Raw genomic sequence first — 17,944 nt, forward strand, 5'->3', positions numbered from 1 at the left:
GAGCTACAGCCGGTTAATGGTAGAAGTGAAACTGCCTGAAAGAGTCTTGTGATTGTCTGAACTGTCTGCGGCCTGTCACATTGGCCCACATAACAAGTCCTACTCATCTGTCATGATGAACATCTTTTTCTGTTAATCAAAAAGACACAAGGCTTCTTTGACAAAATCTAAAGAGCCAGACAGGAATCTTTAAATGATATTGGTTTTGATTGATTAGCATGGGTTTTCCCATTGAATGTCCACAACCTTATGAATAAAAGCATAGACAGTATTTGAAAAAAATATTTGGCCCAGACCAGATGTTTATCTTGCTATGGAAACACTTGAAAACTAGACCTGCAACAATTAGTTTTTATAGTAATTTGTCATGCAAAAATGTCAGAAAAGTCATTTTAGCCTCTCGAATATAGTGATATCTTTTCCTAACTGTTTTATATTACATTAAACTGTATATCTTTGGGATTTGGACTGACGGAACAAGACATTAAAGAAACTGGGATGTTTTTTTGACACGTTATAGACCGAATGATTGATCTAGAAAATAACTGGCAGATTAATCGTAAGAAAATACTTGCAGCTCTATTGCAAATATATCTCATTTAAAACAAGACAATATAATATGTGTTTAAAATATTTCCTCCTGCACCCTTATCCTTCTCTTTCTACGTATACAGAAAATAAGAATATGATCATATATGCAACAACAGCTGCTTCAGCTACAGCTTGCCTTTCAGAGGGGCGATGATGCGGCTGATCTGGGAACAGTCTCTGTACGCCACCAGGCCGCCATGGTTGGCCCAGCGGTCCGCTCCTTTGCACTCAGTGCGGGGCTGGTGGTAGGTCAGTTCTGCCTCTGCTCCTGAGCTGGACTGCAGACACTTGTGGAGGTCCACCACCCCCCCTCCGAGGGCCCGGAGCAGAGCGTGAGGGGCGCAGGAGTCCCACTTGAAGGTGCTCCCCTCCGACAGGACGTAGACGTCAGCCAGGCCCTGGATGACACACAGGATCTTGTATCCGGCTCCAGAGGCGAACATCAGCTTGTCCGGGCCGCACAGTGAGGTCAGGGCTTCCTTTACCACCGGCTTCTCACTGGAGCTCAGCACCGCAGACAGCCCCCCCGCAGGTCCTGCTTTAGGCCGGGTCTCTGAGCAGACATTGATGCTGCCGCAAGAAACCCCCCAGAAATGCTTCCCCTTCCAGCTGTGAACACAAATAATGAGTGTTAGGGTGAGAATATTGTACTTTACTCTCTGTCTGACATCTAGTGCAGATCAGGAACAGTACGTTTTTAGAGCCTGCTGCATACGAGCAGTGAGAGCATCCATTTTCATATGGACAGGTAATCACATAAGTACAACTGAAAGATTAACAAAACGTTTTTAGGGGACCAACATTTAAAAACTGTAAACCCACTGTGAAAAAGTTAGTTTTAAGATTAATGCCCCGGCCACACGAGGACGAAAACGGCCGTTGCGTTACTGTTTAGTGTCATATAGACCATTCGGCCACACGAGGACGACCGAATACGGCACTAAACGACTGAGGAAACGATAACGGGTCCCAATGTGGATAGAATGGCATACGCAACGCTCTGGGGGGTCCAACGGCTCCGTGTGTACGCCCTATACGATAATTTTCTGATAATGATGAGGCAATAGCCCCGCCTCTCCCCACCTCTGCTGCTCACCCCCGCGTCAAAGTAAACTGCACACTGAATTCAGATTATTTATCTTTCTCTCGATATGGACATAAACGCGAGTGAAGTCTAATCTGAGAGGACGGAGACACCTCTCAAACTACCTAAACTAGTTATAAATATGTTTATTTTTACTGTCGGCCGGGTCACTCATTACTGGATCAGCTGCTGCATGAAACAGACACTGGCGCTGTCCAAAGAGAGGGAGGAAAAAGAGAGGCTCCGTGTATTTATATTATTATATTATATAGAGTCGTTATTCATTTGTTTTAAAGCTCAATAAATAACAAAGAAGACCTTTGACCGGCACTTTTATAATTTTGTCGGAAGGTTTAAACTTTAATACACGTTGACTGGTGAAAAACTCTGCCCGGTTCCCTCGGCCCCCACCGCGGAGAATAAACAGAAGGGCAACCATGACAACCATGCTTCTTCGCTGCTTTTGTGGAGGAAGTTACAGCGCCACGTACAGGCTCCTGCATGTACTGCAGCTTCTCCAGCGGTTGGAGCTAAACGGAGCGGTCTCGTGTGGGCAGACACTATCCGGATAACTATTGCGTGTGGACGGAAGCTTGTTTGCGATTGCGTTAATCCTATGCGTTTAGCCGTTTTTGTCCTCGTGTGGCCGGGGTCTAAAACATGGTCAATAACTAAACCGGACACTGCCATGGTAGCCACCTGTATCGTCTGTTTTACTTTAAATGGGACCATTATTTGGAAAATGAACATCATGCTGTATTGAAGAAGACTTTAAACTAGCAATCGAGACCATAAACTACTCAATGAAATGTTTACTGGGGTAATCAATCAAGTGAGAGGTAGGGTCATTTTCTCATAGACTTCTATTCAATCTGACTTTTATTTTGCAGCTATTGAAGTTGCCCCACGCTAGATACTATAAAGGATGCAGATTTAAGTAATTTAAGCATTGGCTTCCCTTTTCAGACCTTGAGGCCGTTGCTTTGGCGGAGAGGGAACCAGAACAGTGTAGAAACCATACGATGTAAAAAGAAGAAGTATTACAGATGTTTTTTAAACTCACCCTCCACCTGCTGGGTCTTTGTAGTTGAACGGCTGGTTGATGACGCCCATGACGGGCTCGCCTGTGCTGCGGAGATAAACCCCGATCAGGACCAAGGCACAGTGCAGACCTGAGGGAAACAGGCGGCCCTCCTCCAGCACCTCCTCTCTGCCCTCTATGTACTGGCTGGTGGCATCTTAATGCAAACAAAAGAATAAATCAGTTATTATCTCTGCTGTGCTTTCTGGATAAATGCATCAGACAGGAACACAGCAGCTCACCTATGGGGTCGATCCAGATGCCGAGCTCTGAGGGGCTGAGGGGGACCGTCAGACCGTCGGTGTCGGCCTGGATGCTCGCCGGGTCCTGGTGGATGGCCCGGGCCAGCAGAGAGGCCGCGGTGAGGTCGCCGTCCAGCACGGAGGCCAGCAGCACCGCGGTGTCCTCCTCTGTAGCGCACACTGTCACCGTCACACTCTCTCCTGTTAACAGAGGGAGAAAACCAAGTATTCCTTTGATTATTTAAATATTTACACAGTGAGCTTAAATATTTGGACAGTGTTGATGTGTTAGCTTTTTGTTCTTATTATTTTAGATGAAAGATGTTGGACTTTGAGGTTAAACTGCAGGTGATTTACTCAAGTGTTTATAATGTTTAAAGTATTAGGTCACCCAAATGAAGGTTGAGTGATTATTATTTCATTCGATCTTTAATCTTCCATCATATAATTAACAGACAAAAGCTTCTATATTCCTGCAGCCCACGACACTCACCAGATTGTTTTAGTTGTTATCAGCTTATCTGTTTCAGTTCATCATTTGATTAATCTGAAGACAATTTTCTTGATTAATCATTTGGGCTAAAAGGGCAGAACAATTTCCTTAATTCCAAGTCTGTAAATATATTTTTTTGATATTACAGAGATATATAATTTGACAAAAAACACCATGAGAAGTTATCAGGTTGGGCTTTTGGAAATTGAGATTGTGTGAATCTTTTTCAATCCTTTTAACATTTAACAGACCAAATAATTACTTGTTTGTTACGGCCCTAATATAAATGTATTCAAGATGAGGCATATCACAAGAGGATTAGCAAAGTAGGTCATAATGAAGGTACTGCTTTATTGATACTTTCATGTTGCAAATCCTAAAATACATTTTAAAAACCAAAATCAAACTGACATGCAGGGCATTGTGTGTCTGTAGGACATGTCGTTCGCCAGGTCAAGTTTTTGGACTCAGTGTCGACCAAAATAATCAGCTCTTAACTTGTAATTATTTTTTAATACAATCACTATCTGTCCAAACTCCAGTGTGATTTTGACAAACTAAAGTCCGCTTTGCGCGTGAAGTCATTAACATCCAAAAGTGAAAAGAGAACATGAACAAGTACTGTGTTAAGTAAGATATCAAGTCATTACCTAGCCCATTTTCAAACTTGTTGGACTCCTCTCCATTGATGAAGTCCGCCATCTCAGGGAACTGACCAAAAGAAGAGACAGGACATGATTACAGACCAGCACCAGTGGATTATGACAGCCCGTACTTTAGTCCAGACATTTCCTACCTTAACACCAACATCATGCCGGATCATCTCCTGGATCACCACGTCAGCCAGCGTCTTGAAGTCCTGGACGAACTTCTTGTTCTTGTCATCTCCGGTCTTCTCTTGTACGAGGAGCTGGAAGAGGGGAGCCTCCTGCCTGCAGACACGAGCCACGTTAGCCGCTTTCTCTGCCACCCGGAGCAGCAGCCTCAGCAGATCAGCCATGCCTGAGCAGAAAGAAAAGAAGAGAGGGTTTAGTCAACGTGTGCGAGAGAGAAAAAGAGAGAGGAGGCAGGTCACACTTTGCACATAACAAGCTAATTATAGCCTTAAAATGAAAACAGGACATATCTGAAAAAAGATGAGTGCATGAGGGAGGAGAAAGTGGCCTCAGGTCTTTTGCATGTGAACCACAGTATCTCTTCTGAAATGCATAACACCTATGCAGATCACTATCCTCTCTAAACACTTCAGGTATCTCCATTTCCAAATGATTATTTAAAAGTATGGAAAACAAAACTGTACATTATCTTATAATAAAATACTATGAGGGTAAACAAAATACAATAAAACACATTGGGGTGTGTAGAAAATGACAATTGGCACTACACAGTGGTGTTTGCGTTTAGTCATGTCAGTGGAATATTACAGTAGCCTATATGTTTTATGGAAATGGAAAAGGGCCTCTAATGTAGTTCGTTTGTATTTTACCGTCACACAACTTTACCATTCAAGTCAATTTCACTTACATAAAAAAAAAAACTTATTTACCAAGGGGGGTAATTTGTAGAGCTACGTACTGTAGTACATTAAAGGTCAACACAATATAAACACAAATGAAACATATTCAAAAAAAGCATGGACAATCTGCTGATTTCTGCTCTTGACATCCTGTCGAACAGGATTTGCTAGGGTTTCATGAGATTATATAACGAAGCAAAGACATTGAAAACGGCAGAGAAAAATAAAACATTGAGAAATGATTGAAAGCTTACCTAAAACCAGGTTACACACCGCTTATTACCCTTTCGTCTGTCGCTCACCGTGGCTGTGTTTATTCTGTTCGTCCTAAAGTCACCAAACACGGATATTTCGGTATGACAGGAATGTGAGAGAACGCACAGTTTCACTAAAATAGCAGAATGACCGCGCCGCTCCGGTTTCTCTACGTCAGAGCGAGTTTCCTCTTGAAGGAAGGGTGGACGGTCCTTCACATCTAGGCTGGCAAACTAAAGGTGCAGCAGACAGGCGCGCAACCGAAGAGATAATACGGTACTTTTTACAAGGAGCAGACAACAGGAAGTGATGCCACGCTGCGTTCAAATGCACATGGGAATTTCAAGCTTCGATCTCGGAGCAGTGCGCACATTGGCTTGTTTTGATAGAAATTAGGTTGTATGTATGTAGACATAATACTGTACATATATAGGTTGTAGATTGTTGTCTACCTAACTAGGGTTGTTATGGGACGTTTACAATTTGTGTTTAAACAACGATTAATTTATGCAGTGTGTTTCCTCAAGTTTCCTGTCATAGGTAAAGTGCCCAAATGTTCATAAAATCAAGTCGAAAGATGTCACTTTTAAATTTAAAGACATCTTGTTCACCACCAGAAAAGATGGGGCGTGGTTTCATATTGAGTTGTTCAAGAAGTAGCCAAAAATGTATATTTGAATCATCCTTTAATTTCTTGAGAAAATGCTTTGCAGTATAAAACGTATGTAGTGCTTTGGTTACAGACTCTCTCAACCTCCAGACACAGGTATTTTGAGTTAAATGTATACTGCGGTCAAGCGCCAGCCTCCACTTCGGAAAACACAGTCAAGCCAGCCCGCACGTTTTATTGCGGTGCGCGAATATCCTATGCATTACGGTAGAGGCCTGGAAAAACTGCCTTCAAAATAAAAGCGCTTACTCGGTCAATAACAAATATACCTAAAAAAACATACCAAACATATTCATATATACTGGAGCTTAAATTAAGAAATATGTACTATAATGTGATCAATAATTATTTAAAACAAACTATGTATAACTACCACATTATAACTGAGTGAATGTAAAACTTAAGGAGTTTCAAAATAAAATACTTTTGAAATCTCATATGGCTATCGTCCATCTGTTTTTAGATAAGAATAAAACAAAAACTCTCCAGTACCAAAGACTAATATCACTCCAGGGTGATAGCAGGACACCCCATCTAGTCACTCAGAGAATATCAGGACAATCTGATGAAGAGTTTCAAAATAAAAGACCTTTGTAGTCTCATATGAGCTATCATCCCTCTGTTTTTAAATAAGAATAAAACAAAAACTCTCCAGTATCAAAGACTTATTTCACTTCAGGGAGAAACTCTACATCAGATTGTCCTGATATTCTCTGAGTGACTAGATGGGGTGTCTTGCTATCACCCTGAAGTGAAATAAGTATTTGATACAGGAGTTTAAGTTTTATTATTATTATTATCTGAAAACAGCGGGACGATAGCTCATATGAGACTTCAAAGGTCTTTTATTTAGAAGCTTAAGTTTGACATTCACTCAGTTATAATGTGGTAGTTATACGTAGTTTGTTTTAAATAATTATTGATCACATTATAGTACAGATTTCTTAATTTAAGCTCCAGTATGAATATGTTTGGTATGTTTTTTAGGAATATTTGTTATTGACCGAGTAAGCGCTTTTATTTTGAAGGCAGTTTTTCCAGACCCCTACCGTAATGCATAGGATATTCGCGCACCGCAATATAACGTGCGGGCTGGCTTGACTGTGTTTTCCGAAGTGGAGGCTGGCTTGACCGCAGTAAATGTATTGGCAAAAAAAAAGTTAAATATGAATGTATTATTATTGTTTACATTTATTTATTATTAAACCTTACTTTTGCCCATAGAAGTGTTGCCGACTGGAGAGCATCAGAAACAAGCAATGAACACATAGGAATTCTATGAAAAAACTGTAGGCCTACACTGAATCTGCAAGTGGACATTATCTGCAGGACTCAACACACCCTCCCAAACAGTCGCCTAAACAGACCACAATAGCATGACAGAAAACAGGAAAAAGCACCAATTATGCAATTCATAAACTGGATTACATACACACATTATAGGCTAAATGTTGGAACATGACTTCAGAAATTATAGATTCTAAGAGAAAAGGCTTTTTGCACAAGGCCCTGACCACTAAAAACCATTAGTCGTGCATTACGTAGTGCATGGCAGTTAAGGAAGCTTGGTGTGGTGGATCAATACAGTTGAGTGGTCAGAGTAAACTGGGCGAGGCAGTCGACACAATACTGAACAAGTCATCATTCCCACTTACGATCCCTACAAGACAGAGGTGTTTCTTCAGATGGCGGTAAGAAAGACTAAATGTTTAGAGTTTATATTCCTAAAATACAATATAATATTATAAGTGGATGCATCACGTTACAATGTAATTAAATGTATACAAACTGAGAAAAATTGTTGTCTATCACAACACCCTAAGATGTGGGTAAAACATTCTTCTAGTAGTGTAATGGGATTTTGTTTGAATTATTTGTTGCAGGCCTCAAACGAAGATATGTCAGAGCTGGAGGGTGGCATGATCAACATCATCAAAGTTTTCCACAAATACTCGGGTAAAAAGTGCAAGCTGAAGAAGACAGAGCTTAAAGAGCTCATCAACAATGAGATGAGTCATTTCATAATGGTAAGTTATGGAATTATATATAAACTTAACAACTTTTTACTAAAGATACCTTCCCATGTGCAACAGTTATGATGTGTATAATTGTAAATGTAATAACTGGATATGTTGAGCATGGTTGGAATTTAGCTTAGTAGTGTTTCTGAGGTTTTTGTGCTTTAGTTGAGTATTTTCTGCTACTTTATGCATCTATTTCCCTACAATTTGGAGGCAGATATTGCACGTTTTACTCCACTGCATTTATTTTATAGTTAACTTTAGATGCTTTGCAGATTCAGATCATTTTTACAAGTATAAATCAACTAACAACATTTTAGGTCAAGCCTTAGATACTTATAAAGTTTAAAGCTAACAAAGCATGTAGACATGTTTTGAATGTTGCATTGGTGACCATTTTACAATATGGAAGTTGTACAGACATTTAACAAACATTACTTTATGACCACCTATGGGTTAAACAAGTTCGATCCTATCCAACAAATGTGTTTTCTGGTGAAAAATAAGCATTTCAACCTCAAGTTGTCAATGACATATGTAAAGACTTTTAGACTCGTAAATCATTTTGATTTACTTCAAATGTTTCTCTTTCATTTTATGTTTCTGCTGAACAGAAAATTCACGAGAATGACGTTTTGGATCAGCTCTTTATGGACCTCGACCAGAACAGAGACCTGGAGATCGACTTCAAAGAGTTCATCGGACTCATTGCCATGGTTACCTCAGCATGTCATGACCTCTTCAATCCAAAATAAAAAAAAAGTATTATTTAGCATGTAAGCACATTAAAAAAAAAATCTTTACAGAATAAGCTGCCGTTTTTTTTGAAGAATGTTTAGTATTATATAAGTTATAAAATACATGTATACATGATGACAAAAAAAACATGGAGGCTACTTCAAGGGGTTCCTCAGCGTTATTGATGTGGAGCATCTGAAGCCAGACTGAGATAATATCGTACAACAATTCAATGTCTGAGGTTAGTTTCCATAAATTCCAGGATCTTCTTCCAGGAATCTTCCTGGGCAGCAGCGTGGGGTGCAAGGTGACCTCCCCACAGAGTGGCCACTGCAGGAACAACAAAATAAGCAGCAGTATGATAAGTAATACTTTCATTAGTTACATACTCTATATTACAATAACCAGTCTCATATTTAACCTGGTATGAAAACAAGTATAAAATATGACATGGCTCAATGTAAAATAAAGCTCTGTGATAGGGCTTACGTTTTTGTGGTTTGACGCTCCACAGGGACACTCTTGAATTTGGCGTGTAAGGCGGTTCAATCAGGTGACCGGCACCAGGGTACGACAACCGGGTAAACAGCTGGGATTTACCTGTAGCACTCAGGGTCTCTTCAATCTGTTGACCAATAAAAAAGCATAAAGCATTACATGCTTTCCAAAAATTATAATTTGTAATATTGAGTTACTTACCAGGTTCGCATTTTCTATACTTGAAGCACTCAAGTCATCTTCACCCACTATGTACATTAATGGACATGTGAGATGCTCTAACTGCAAAAAAACAAGATGTAACTCTCAAATTAAAACTTTAAAAAGCAAATTGATTTGATTATGTAAGCTAAGTGTGCACCCTAAACATGTGTGGTGTGGTCGGTTCACCTTCACTTTGCTCTCAGGGGAAAGGTTGGCAGGCAAGGAGACGGCTCTGAAACTCACATTGCCCTGATCATCATACGTCCAATATTTCTGGTCACTAAAAGGACAAGTTAACAAAGACCAGTCCAACTTATATACTTTTTTAACCAGTTATGAGAAATAAAAAACATTTGATTGTGATACACATATTCTGCCTCTCAAATGTAATGTAATTGGTTAACATCAGAAAATGAACAACACCCTGTTGTATTTAATAGACTAGCACTTCAAAGTACTTTAAAGACTTTCACTCCTGATGCTAAACCCGTCACATGGATTACTGCAATAATCCCTTACGGCCCGTCCACACGGCAGCGTGCGTTGCTTCAACGGAGACGCTTCCAATTCACTTTGAATGGGGTGACGTCAGGCTTTGCCGAACTGCATTGTGGTTCCGTCGCGTCGCCTCCATTGCTCGCTTCAAAATTTGAGAAAAGTTCAACTTTTCAAGCTTCGATGGAAGCGTCAGCCAATCAAATAATATGCCAGTACAAGCGCTAGCAAATTAAACTGCATGCTTGTGTGTCCGGGGCGAGAGATTCATGTGATTGGTGGTTGGTCGCGCGCCAGACACGCCCACCGGCAAGCTTCAACGCACGCTGCAGTGTGGACGTACCGTTAGTGATGTCTTGAAAATAATTTCCTACAAATTGCATATTTATTTAACATCTACTTTTCCATTTGTTCAGTCCTGTCATCTGCGTCTCTGAGCTTGATGGTGCTTCCTGCTGGTCCATTGATACAAATCAAACAGGAAGGCTGGAGGGGAGAACAATAATTGTTAAAAGTCAACGTGAATTCAGCAAACATATTTAGAGTCACAAATAACTTTTGTATTGCTTGGCATATAGTATATTTCATCAGCATGTATCTATGTATTGATCAAACTACAGAAAAAGTTATTTCTCACTTACTTTGATGTCAGAATGATTGGCAAGCCGGAGAGTCAGGTAGACTCCAAAGGAGAGTCCTATGATCCCAATTCTGTCGGGATAGACCTGAGGATGATCTTGAAGTAGTTGAAACGCTGACTGTCAAAACAAAACAAAAACAAATAATATTTATTAGGGAATGACAAGTGACATGTATACATGATGCAGAAATAAAGAAATTATGGTTAAGTTGAATAATCTTACTTTGAAATATGGATCACCAACATTGATCCGATTTTGTGGGCCAGGCAAATCTTTGTGCCCTATGTAGGCAAGGGAGAAGCTAGCATAGCCCCTGGAGGCAAAAAGGGCGGAGCGGTACTCTACCAGTCCTCCACCCATTCCCCACAGGTCCAACATGGCTGGAAATGGGCCTGGGCCTGCAGGAAATCAGTAATAATAATAATATTAATATGTATTAAATGTATTTAGTATAGCACCTTTTACAGAAAATGCTTCACAAGAAAAAACAAAAGTTACAATTAAGACAGTACAGTAGGTGCTTACAAATGTGAGATGTGTAAAATATGGGCAGAAATATAGGCTAATAAATAAAAAGATCAAGATAAGAAAATTAGCAACAGTATGTGAATAAATAATACATTCAAAATAAGTGTCAAACACTTGCATGGACCCAATATTAGAGGTGAAATGCGACACCATGTGGCCAGACATGAACCATTGCAGCTTTTACATTTTGTAGGGAAAGTAAAAAATCGTGCTCACCAGGCGGTAAAAACAACGTCCCGACAACTCCTTTCTGGCGAATCTCTATTCTCCGTACGCCTGGTGCCATGTACCAGCGCTCAGCAGTTACAGCAGCGAGCTCGGTGCTGGGTCTCTCACTGGGTGAAACATGGCCCTTCAGTAAGGACATGAGCATTACGTATGGAGTCTCTACTTTTTTTTTTCTCAGCCTGTAAGAAAGACCACATTTTCAGTCAGATCACCCATCTACTGTAGAGATATTGATTTGATATCATTTTTTTTCTAAAACGCTGAACATGTGAAATCAATGACAGCCACATCTTAGGTAGTTGTTATATATTAAGCTCTCAGGGAGCTTGTTTCATCATCTGCCTCAAGCCTTCTCTGGCCCCCGGAGCCGGCTGCAGTCCCCATAGCAACCCCATTGGCTCACAGCCCAAATATGAGCCCCCGACTGAAGGATCCCTGGTCACTATGAAGGAGACAGAGAGACAGAAAAGGGAGAACATCACCAACCTGTTAGTTAATTCAGATTCAATGTTCAAAATGACAGTGCATCAAAATCAAATAAAAATATTTTTGCATTCACCTGCGACACCAAAGTTATTTAGATTGGTCAACAGCACATGAGGTAAGAGGGGAACAAATACAAAATAAAAATATATAAATATATCTACTGTATATATATATATATATATATATCTTTTTTTTTTTATATTCCAATGATTCTTATGAAGAAAACTTTTTGTCTCACATCAACAATCTGACTTCTTTCAGAAATTGTAACAAGTGAATAATGCTTACTCTTGTTGCAATAACAATAATACAAAGTTAAAACATAAAACCCAACACAGAACATACTTTACAAGGAACATTTGACTCACAGTTTACAGTCCCATCTAAATTTGTATTAAAATGGGCAAATGCTTCCCACAGGTCACCATCATCACTTTGCATTTGTGCACACACTGTGACGGGACACCGTGGGGGCAGGAAGTGTCCTCTGATGCTGATCTTGTCATCTATGAGAGCACAAACAGGAGAGGCTGTCAGAAGCGGGGCTGGTCTACAGCTGCTCGTCCAATGAACTCCACCTGCGGGTAGAAGAAAAACACACTTGTGATAGAGCATTTATAAAAGTTACATTATAGAATACATTTTTATGATTAAATCATGGTTTAACTTCAGATCGTAATGCACAAACACGTTTAAAATGAAGAAAAAGTTATATTTAAGCGTCAGTTACGTTTTTACATACTTTACATGTACTCCTTTTACATACAATCTCAGAATTAATAAATAATTGTTGGTGCAGCATTTGAAACCAGTATTTCAAATGCTCTAAAGTCAAAGTATTAGTTGTTGTGTCTTTGGTTTGTGTATTTTAACATTTTAATGTATTTGGCCAATGATTTTATCCAAAGCTTTTCACATAGGCCTTTTCCCCACATACACGCTCATCATTGGTCTCTAGGTCACTTTGACATTTGGACAGGATTAGATCACTAACCCTACGATTAATTAACAACCATGACTTAATCCCTGGTTTATGGTTTAAAATAATAACTACATCCTTGGCTCATTGTTTTAGTTTGTTTCAAATTATACAGATTTATCTCACCAGGTACTTGAGCTTTATGTTGGAGATGGCAGAAATTCATAATTATAATCCTGAAGATAAAAAAAATATGTTGGTGTTATTTTAAATTTTAAATAAAAGTTGTTCCTGGGAGAATTACATGATCTCAGGTGTTTAAATACATCACAATTACAGAAGACCTTCATGAAAAAGCAGCATCAGTATGCAGTACCGCAGTATGATTTTAACTTATTGCTCACTCACAATCTGTTTAATGAACATTAAAAGCCAATCAGGAGCAACATTCTTACCCACAGTGCGCTGAATACATGCCAGGTTCCTCTGTACAGTGTAGCATGGTATCATCTTCCCTCCAAGAGCTATCATACTGTTGTCAATCGAGCTCAGACCATCACGATGTGTCTTTCTATCCTATTGAAGAAGGTCAAAAAGAGGTAGAATACATGAAACCCGTCTGCCTGAAGTCAGTAGATAAGGTTCTTCAACCAAGTCAATGGAGTTCATTATTAAACCTTTTAACTCACCCAGGAGTCCGGGTTAGACTAGACTGTGCTGCAATGGTATGGCAGAGTATGACAAGACTAATTTCACTGATGATTGTCAAACGTTGAACTTTACACCCTCTTCAACCCCCCTAGGAAGAGCGTTAAGAAACATCCTGAAATGTGTGGATTTTTCCAGTTTGCTTGCCGGTTTTTTACTAAATTCTCCTTTACTTAAGTAAAAGCAGAAATACAAAACAATCTTTATATTCTGTTAGAATTAGGTAGTGGTCGTTCAATTGCAGAATCAAAAGTAAAAATGCTTGTTGCTTGTTTCTTCTTCCCCCTCCCTCTATAAATATAACATTGCCACAATGACAGCTTTTACACAATATAACTGGTTGAGGTGGAGTTCAGTTAATCTATTTGTATACTGTTTGGATGTTAAAGAATACATCTCTCATAGTGCATTATATGTTATACTCTCAAAAATGTATCCGTCTTATGTCATGATTTGTTACAATTTGAACCAGAGTTGATTAATTTAAATGTTAATTAAAATAAACACACTATTTTCACAAGTTAAACAAAACTTTTTCTGCATTTATTTTATAAACAAATGAGGTCAATAAAGTGTAGTTTGAATGTTTGACTACATTGTTTGTTATTGGTATATTTTAAAGATAAGGAAATATTTTGAAGAAAATTCATGGTTTTTCCTAGAAAGTAAAATATATTGTTAAGTAAGGGACAACATATCTTGATGAAAATGGGTTTTTTAAACCACTATGTAATGATTACAGTGCTCATAGGCTACATCAGGGGTGCCCAACCAGTCGATCGCGATCGACCGGTCGATCGCGGGGAGATTCCCAGTCGATCGCGAGATGTGTCTAAAAATAGAACAACAATATTCGGTTTTATCGTTAATGTCCTATGACATAATCTTCCTGTGCCAGAATAATGGACTTGAACGCATCAAAGCTTTGTGATTGGCCGGCGTGACCCCATGTGTCGGGGCGTGGCTGGTGGGCAGTGGGCACTATTTCGCTGACTTTGTCCGTGTCAACAGGAGTGACAGTCCGCACACACACAAGACCGCAATTATGGCAGAAGCAAAAAAGCCCAAAATATATAATTTTCACTCCGAGTGGGAGGATCATTATTTTTGTATCTATTCCAATTCAAAGTCCATCTGTCTCATCTGCAATGCGAGCGTGGCTTTATCGAAGAAGAGTAATTTAGGAGCACAAACGCGACGAGACGGAATTCCCTCCTAATTCTGCCCTACGCTCCCAAAAGGGGAGGGGCCTGAAAGGACAGCTAAATGCACAGCAGTCCATTTTCACCAGGCCCAACAACAAGAGCAAGGCTGCTACCAGAGCATCTTATCGTGTCAGTCACGTTCTTGCGAAACACATGAAGTCTTTCAAAGACGGCGAAGTTGTGAAAAGCATTCCTGGAGGCTGCCGATGCGCTTTTTGGGGACAGTAAAAAATAACAGTAGCATTTCAACAGGTTTTTGATATAATAAAAACTAAAGTTAGATACCGTTATTAATCAGCTGTAAGTTTGAACTTATTCATTATAATTATTGTACAAAATGGTATAAGAATGCAAACTTAAATTGATTATAGTCTATTCTATAACACATAGGTGTGAGCAAGCTCTCTGATTGGTCAATACGCGTGTTTGATTCCACGATCAAAGAACGGTCAAATAGAACGTGCCTTTTCACAACAAGTCAGTATCCCTCCGCGTCTGAGAAAAACGGTATACCCTTGAACTGGAACAAGAAAGCAGCGGAGAAGTAACGGGGCAGAAACCCTCATTTTTACGTTACGAAACAAACTTCCAAACATAATATGGAAACATTTAAGATTAACTTCAACCTCCGGGGGGGTCTTACTGTGGAGGACTGGATTGAGGAGTGCCTAGAAAAAAAAGCACCTAAACTACAACATGCAGAGCTACGTGAAGAGCAGGTAGACCAACTGGAAAAATACCACAATTCAAAAGCTAACTGCAAACTGGAACAAGAAAGCAGCGGAGAAGTAGTGGTTTCCATAGCGACACACAGCTGTTACATTGTTACATTATCTCTCGTTGGAAAATCGTTAGCTACAAAATGTCAGATTTTATAGTTATCATCTGGACAACAGAAAAATGTGGAGCAACGCGCTTTTTGCCGGTCCGGGACACGCCAAACGGCCACTGGAGGAAAGCTCTTCCGTGAACACCACAGCACCAACTGCAAAAAAGTCTGGCATGGAGTTCATGAGTTGTTTCAAAAATTGCACGTTTAATGGCAGCATGAACATCCACCTTCATTCTGAAGCCAAAATGTTAAATATGTAAATAAATAGCCTAATTCAAGAATTGTTGTCAATAAATTGTTTTCAATAAATTGGTTAATAATATATGATTTACTATAATTATATCAATAACTGTAAGCGGGGAAGCAGGAGTGTTCGATTGATCGGCTCTCGTTACCAAGGGAACTACTTTATAGGAACTACTTTCTGACGGAGATTAACTCAAGCAGAAAGTGAAGGTTTGGGAGCAAATTAGCCCACATTATGAAATTATTTTACGATATTGTTGATTACACTGATAGTTTGTGTTATAGAATCTCCAGTACAGGCGTACGGACCTCGGCGCAAGCGCCTCGGTCCTGCCGCAGTACTGTCGTACCAATAATGACGTTAAAGAACGGTCTCTCGTGTATGATTGCTTAATTATCAATTCAGGTTAAGAAACTAGAGTTGCTTGCATCCTATTTTAAAGGCATTTATTTTTATACTCTACTAAAATGCAACAAAAAAAGGGTTTGATTCTATACATTTTTTAGATAATCTTTTTTTATTGCACTTTGGCAGCAGATTCCTGTGTAGCTTCAGATCTGAGTTGTCTTATTAGTAAGCCTAATTTATATTTTTGTAGCAACACTATTTTTATATAATGGCAAAGAAAGGGTTCAGAGTATTTTCTTTTCTTCCTGTGTCATATGTGGCAGCACTGTTCAATGTTTCTTGAAAACATTACCAACTGTAGTATGTGACGTGTGAATAAACTCCAACTCTGTATCAACAACACTGTTGTGTAACTTCAGTTGAATACTTGTATGTGTGTAGATTAGAAAGAGGTAAGATAAAGGATCTGCAGGATTTTATGAAGTATTAATTGTACAAAGGTCAGTTTTATACAAGTAGAAGTGTGTATTTATACCTGGTAGTAGGCTGTCAGAAATGGCTACGCCTCTCTATTTGGACTGGTAGATCTCGGCAGACTGGCAACTTTAAAAGTAGCTCTCGGTTCAAAAAAGGTTGGGCACCCCTGGGCTACATGATCTGCTTGCATTGATTCATAATAAATGATTTAGCTTGGCTAACATGCAATTATATCAGTCTGAGGTATAAATATCAAGGCTGGAAAAGAGTAGGCTATGTTTTGTATACGTTTTGCTGCCACAGGGAGCCCCTCTACACGGCAGAGAAAGTGCCTGCTAAAGAGAACTTAACCTGGTGGCAAGCGAAAATTGATACAGAAAGAAGGTTAACATGGGAGTGGTTGACCTCCTGAATTCCTTCAATGGCCGAGCCAAAAGAAGCGTGAGGAGGAAAAATAAGTAGTAGGAAAGGAGCTGATCTACCTGATGACTCTCTGCAGTCTTCCAAGGCCGGAGCGACAGGCATCGGGTTCAGAAACCCACTTTTAAATAAGGCAGACAGGCCGGTGTGTTTATTTGTGACTTGGTTACAAAGCTAATTTCATAGAAAGACGTTTCACTTCTGCTACTCCCGTTCACCCCCAGGAGGAACATGCAACACTCGCTCGATATACACATGCACGCGCCACACACGTGTCCCCCCTCTATGGTTCCCCCTCTCTCTCTCTTAAAGGGATAGCCTTAATCTGCATGGGTCAATTTGAAAGTGCATCTCATTTTCTGCTGCCTGGTCAGTGGCGGTTTTAGACCAATTTGACTGGGGGGCCACTGGGGGGCCAGTTATTTTCTGAGGGGGGCACAATAAATGCAGGACGAAAAAGAGAACTAGACAGTATGAAGTAATTGCGCATAAGAAAACAATGCAATACAGTTATTGGTATTTGTTTCAGTACACTTATTTATTTCAGATAGATCTTATAGTTATTACTGTTAGCTTCAGCTTAAGTTATAGTGCAATGTTTGCACTAACACCATATTTATATAAAAATAAAGGCAATGAACAGTTACATCTCTACTTTACATAAGGGTGTCTGCACAATCTCACATTACAGCAACAAAATCCTGCGGTTTTTGGCAAACCGAGTACCAGAACATATACATTTAAAAAAAAAAAAAAAAAAAGTTTTCATTGTTAGGGGGGCCACAGGGGGGTCAGAGGTAAGTGTTAGGGGGCACTGGCCCCCCCTGCCCCCCCCTATAACAGAACATGCTGCCAGCGATCATTTTTACTGAGCTCTGTTTAGCATTGTCTATTTTCCCAAATTATGAAAAAGTAAGTCTCCAATCGATGCCAAGCTGCAGTAACACTTTGGACCCCCGTTGCACAGTCTGATTTTTTTCCTCCCAGGTAAGGCAATTTATTTAAACACTACAAACA

General features: G+C 39.7%; 3 protein-coding genes across 9 annotated transcripts; 1 reads left to right on the forward strand and 2 right to left on the reverse strand.

Annotated features, from left to right (window-relative positions):
* Positions 1–271: 271 nt before the first annotated feature.
* Positions 272–5,547, reverse strand: inpp1 (inositol polyphosphate-1-phosphatase). Its single transcript, XM_034198339.1, has 6 exons — positions 5,262–5,547; positions 4,288–4,493; positions 4,142–4,202; positions 2,999–3,199; positions 2,739–2,913; positions 272–1,200 (listed from the first exon to the last, which is right to left on the reverse strand). Exons 2-6 carry the CDS (start codon positions 4,489–4,491, stop codon positions 717–719), a joined length of 1,125 nt encoding a protein of 374 aa, XP_034054230.1. The 5' UTR covers positions 4,492–4,493; positions 5,262–5,547; the 3' UTR covers positions 272–716.
* LOC117534192 (protein S100-B-like) lies at positions 5,272–8,761 on the forward strand. 2 transcript variants are annotated; one of them, XM_034198340.1, is made up of 3 exons: positions 5,272–5,538; positions 7,157–7,959; positions 8,568–8,761. In XM_034198340.1, the coding sequence occupies exons 2-3, from the start codon at positions 7,756–7,758 to the stop codon at positions 8,706–8,708; spliced, it is 345 nt and encodes a 114-aa protein (XP_034054231.1). In that variant the 5' UTR covers positions 5,272–5,538; positions 7,157–7,755; the 3' UTR covers positions 8,709–8,761. The 2 variants fall into 2 exon arrangements, with proteins under 2 accessions (XP_034054231.1, XP_034054232.1); XM_034198341.1 differs by lacking the exon at positions 5,272–5,538 and having other exon boundaries at positions 7,099–7,623; positions 7,816–7,959.
* Positions 8,762–8,771: 10 nt separating this feature from the next.
* LOC117534190 (bile acid-CoA:amino acid N-acyltransferase-like) lies at positions 8,772–17,185 on the reverse strand. 6 transcript variants are annotated; one of them, XM_034198335.1, is made up of 13 exons: positions 16,990–17,185; positions 13,146–13,261; positions 12,877–12,926; positions 12,140–12,349; positions 11,628–11,727; positions 11,274–11,464; positions 10,752–10,927; positions 10,530–10,646; positions 10,289–10,374; positions 9,580–9,673; positions 9,391–9,471; positions 9,181–9,316; positions 8,772–9,021 (listed from the first exon to the last, which is right to left on the reverse strand). In XM_034198335.1, the coding sequence occupies exons 2-13, from the start codon at positions 13,190–13,192 to the stop codon at positions 8,921–8,923; spliced, it is 1,389 nt and encodes a 462-aa protein (XP_034054226.1). In that variant the 5' UTR covers positions 13,193–13,261; positions 16,990–17,185; the 3' UTR covers positions 8,772–8,920. The 6 variants fall into 6 exon arrangements, with proteins under 6 accessions (XP_034054226.1, XP_034054228.1, XP_034054223.1 ...); XM_034198337.1 differs by having other exon boundaries at positions 12,140–12,277; positions 13,146–13,266; XM_034198332.1 differs by having other exon boundaries at positions 13,146–13,266.
* Between the last annotated feature and the right edge of the window lie 759 nt (positions 17,186–17,944).

This window comes from Gymnodraco acuticeps, unplaced genomic scaffold, assembly GCF_902827175.1.
Source record: "Gymnodraco acuticeps unplaced genomic scaffold, fGymAcu1.1, whole genome shotgun sequence".
NCBI lineage: Eukaryota > Metazoa > Chordata > Actinopteri > Perciformes > Bathydraconidae > Gymnodraco > Gymnodraco acuticeps.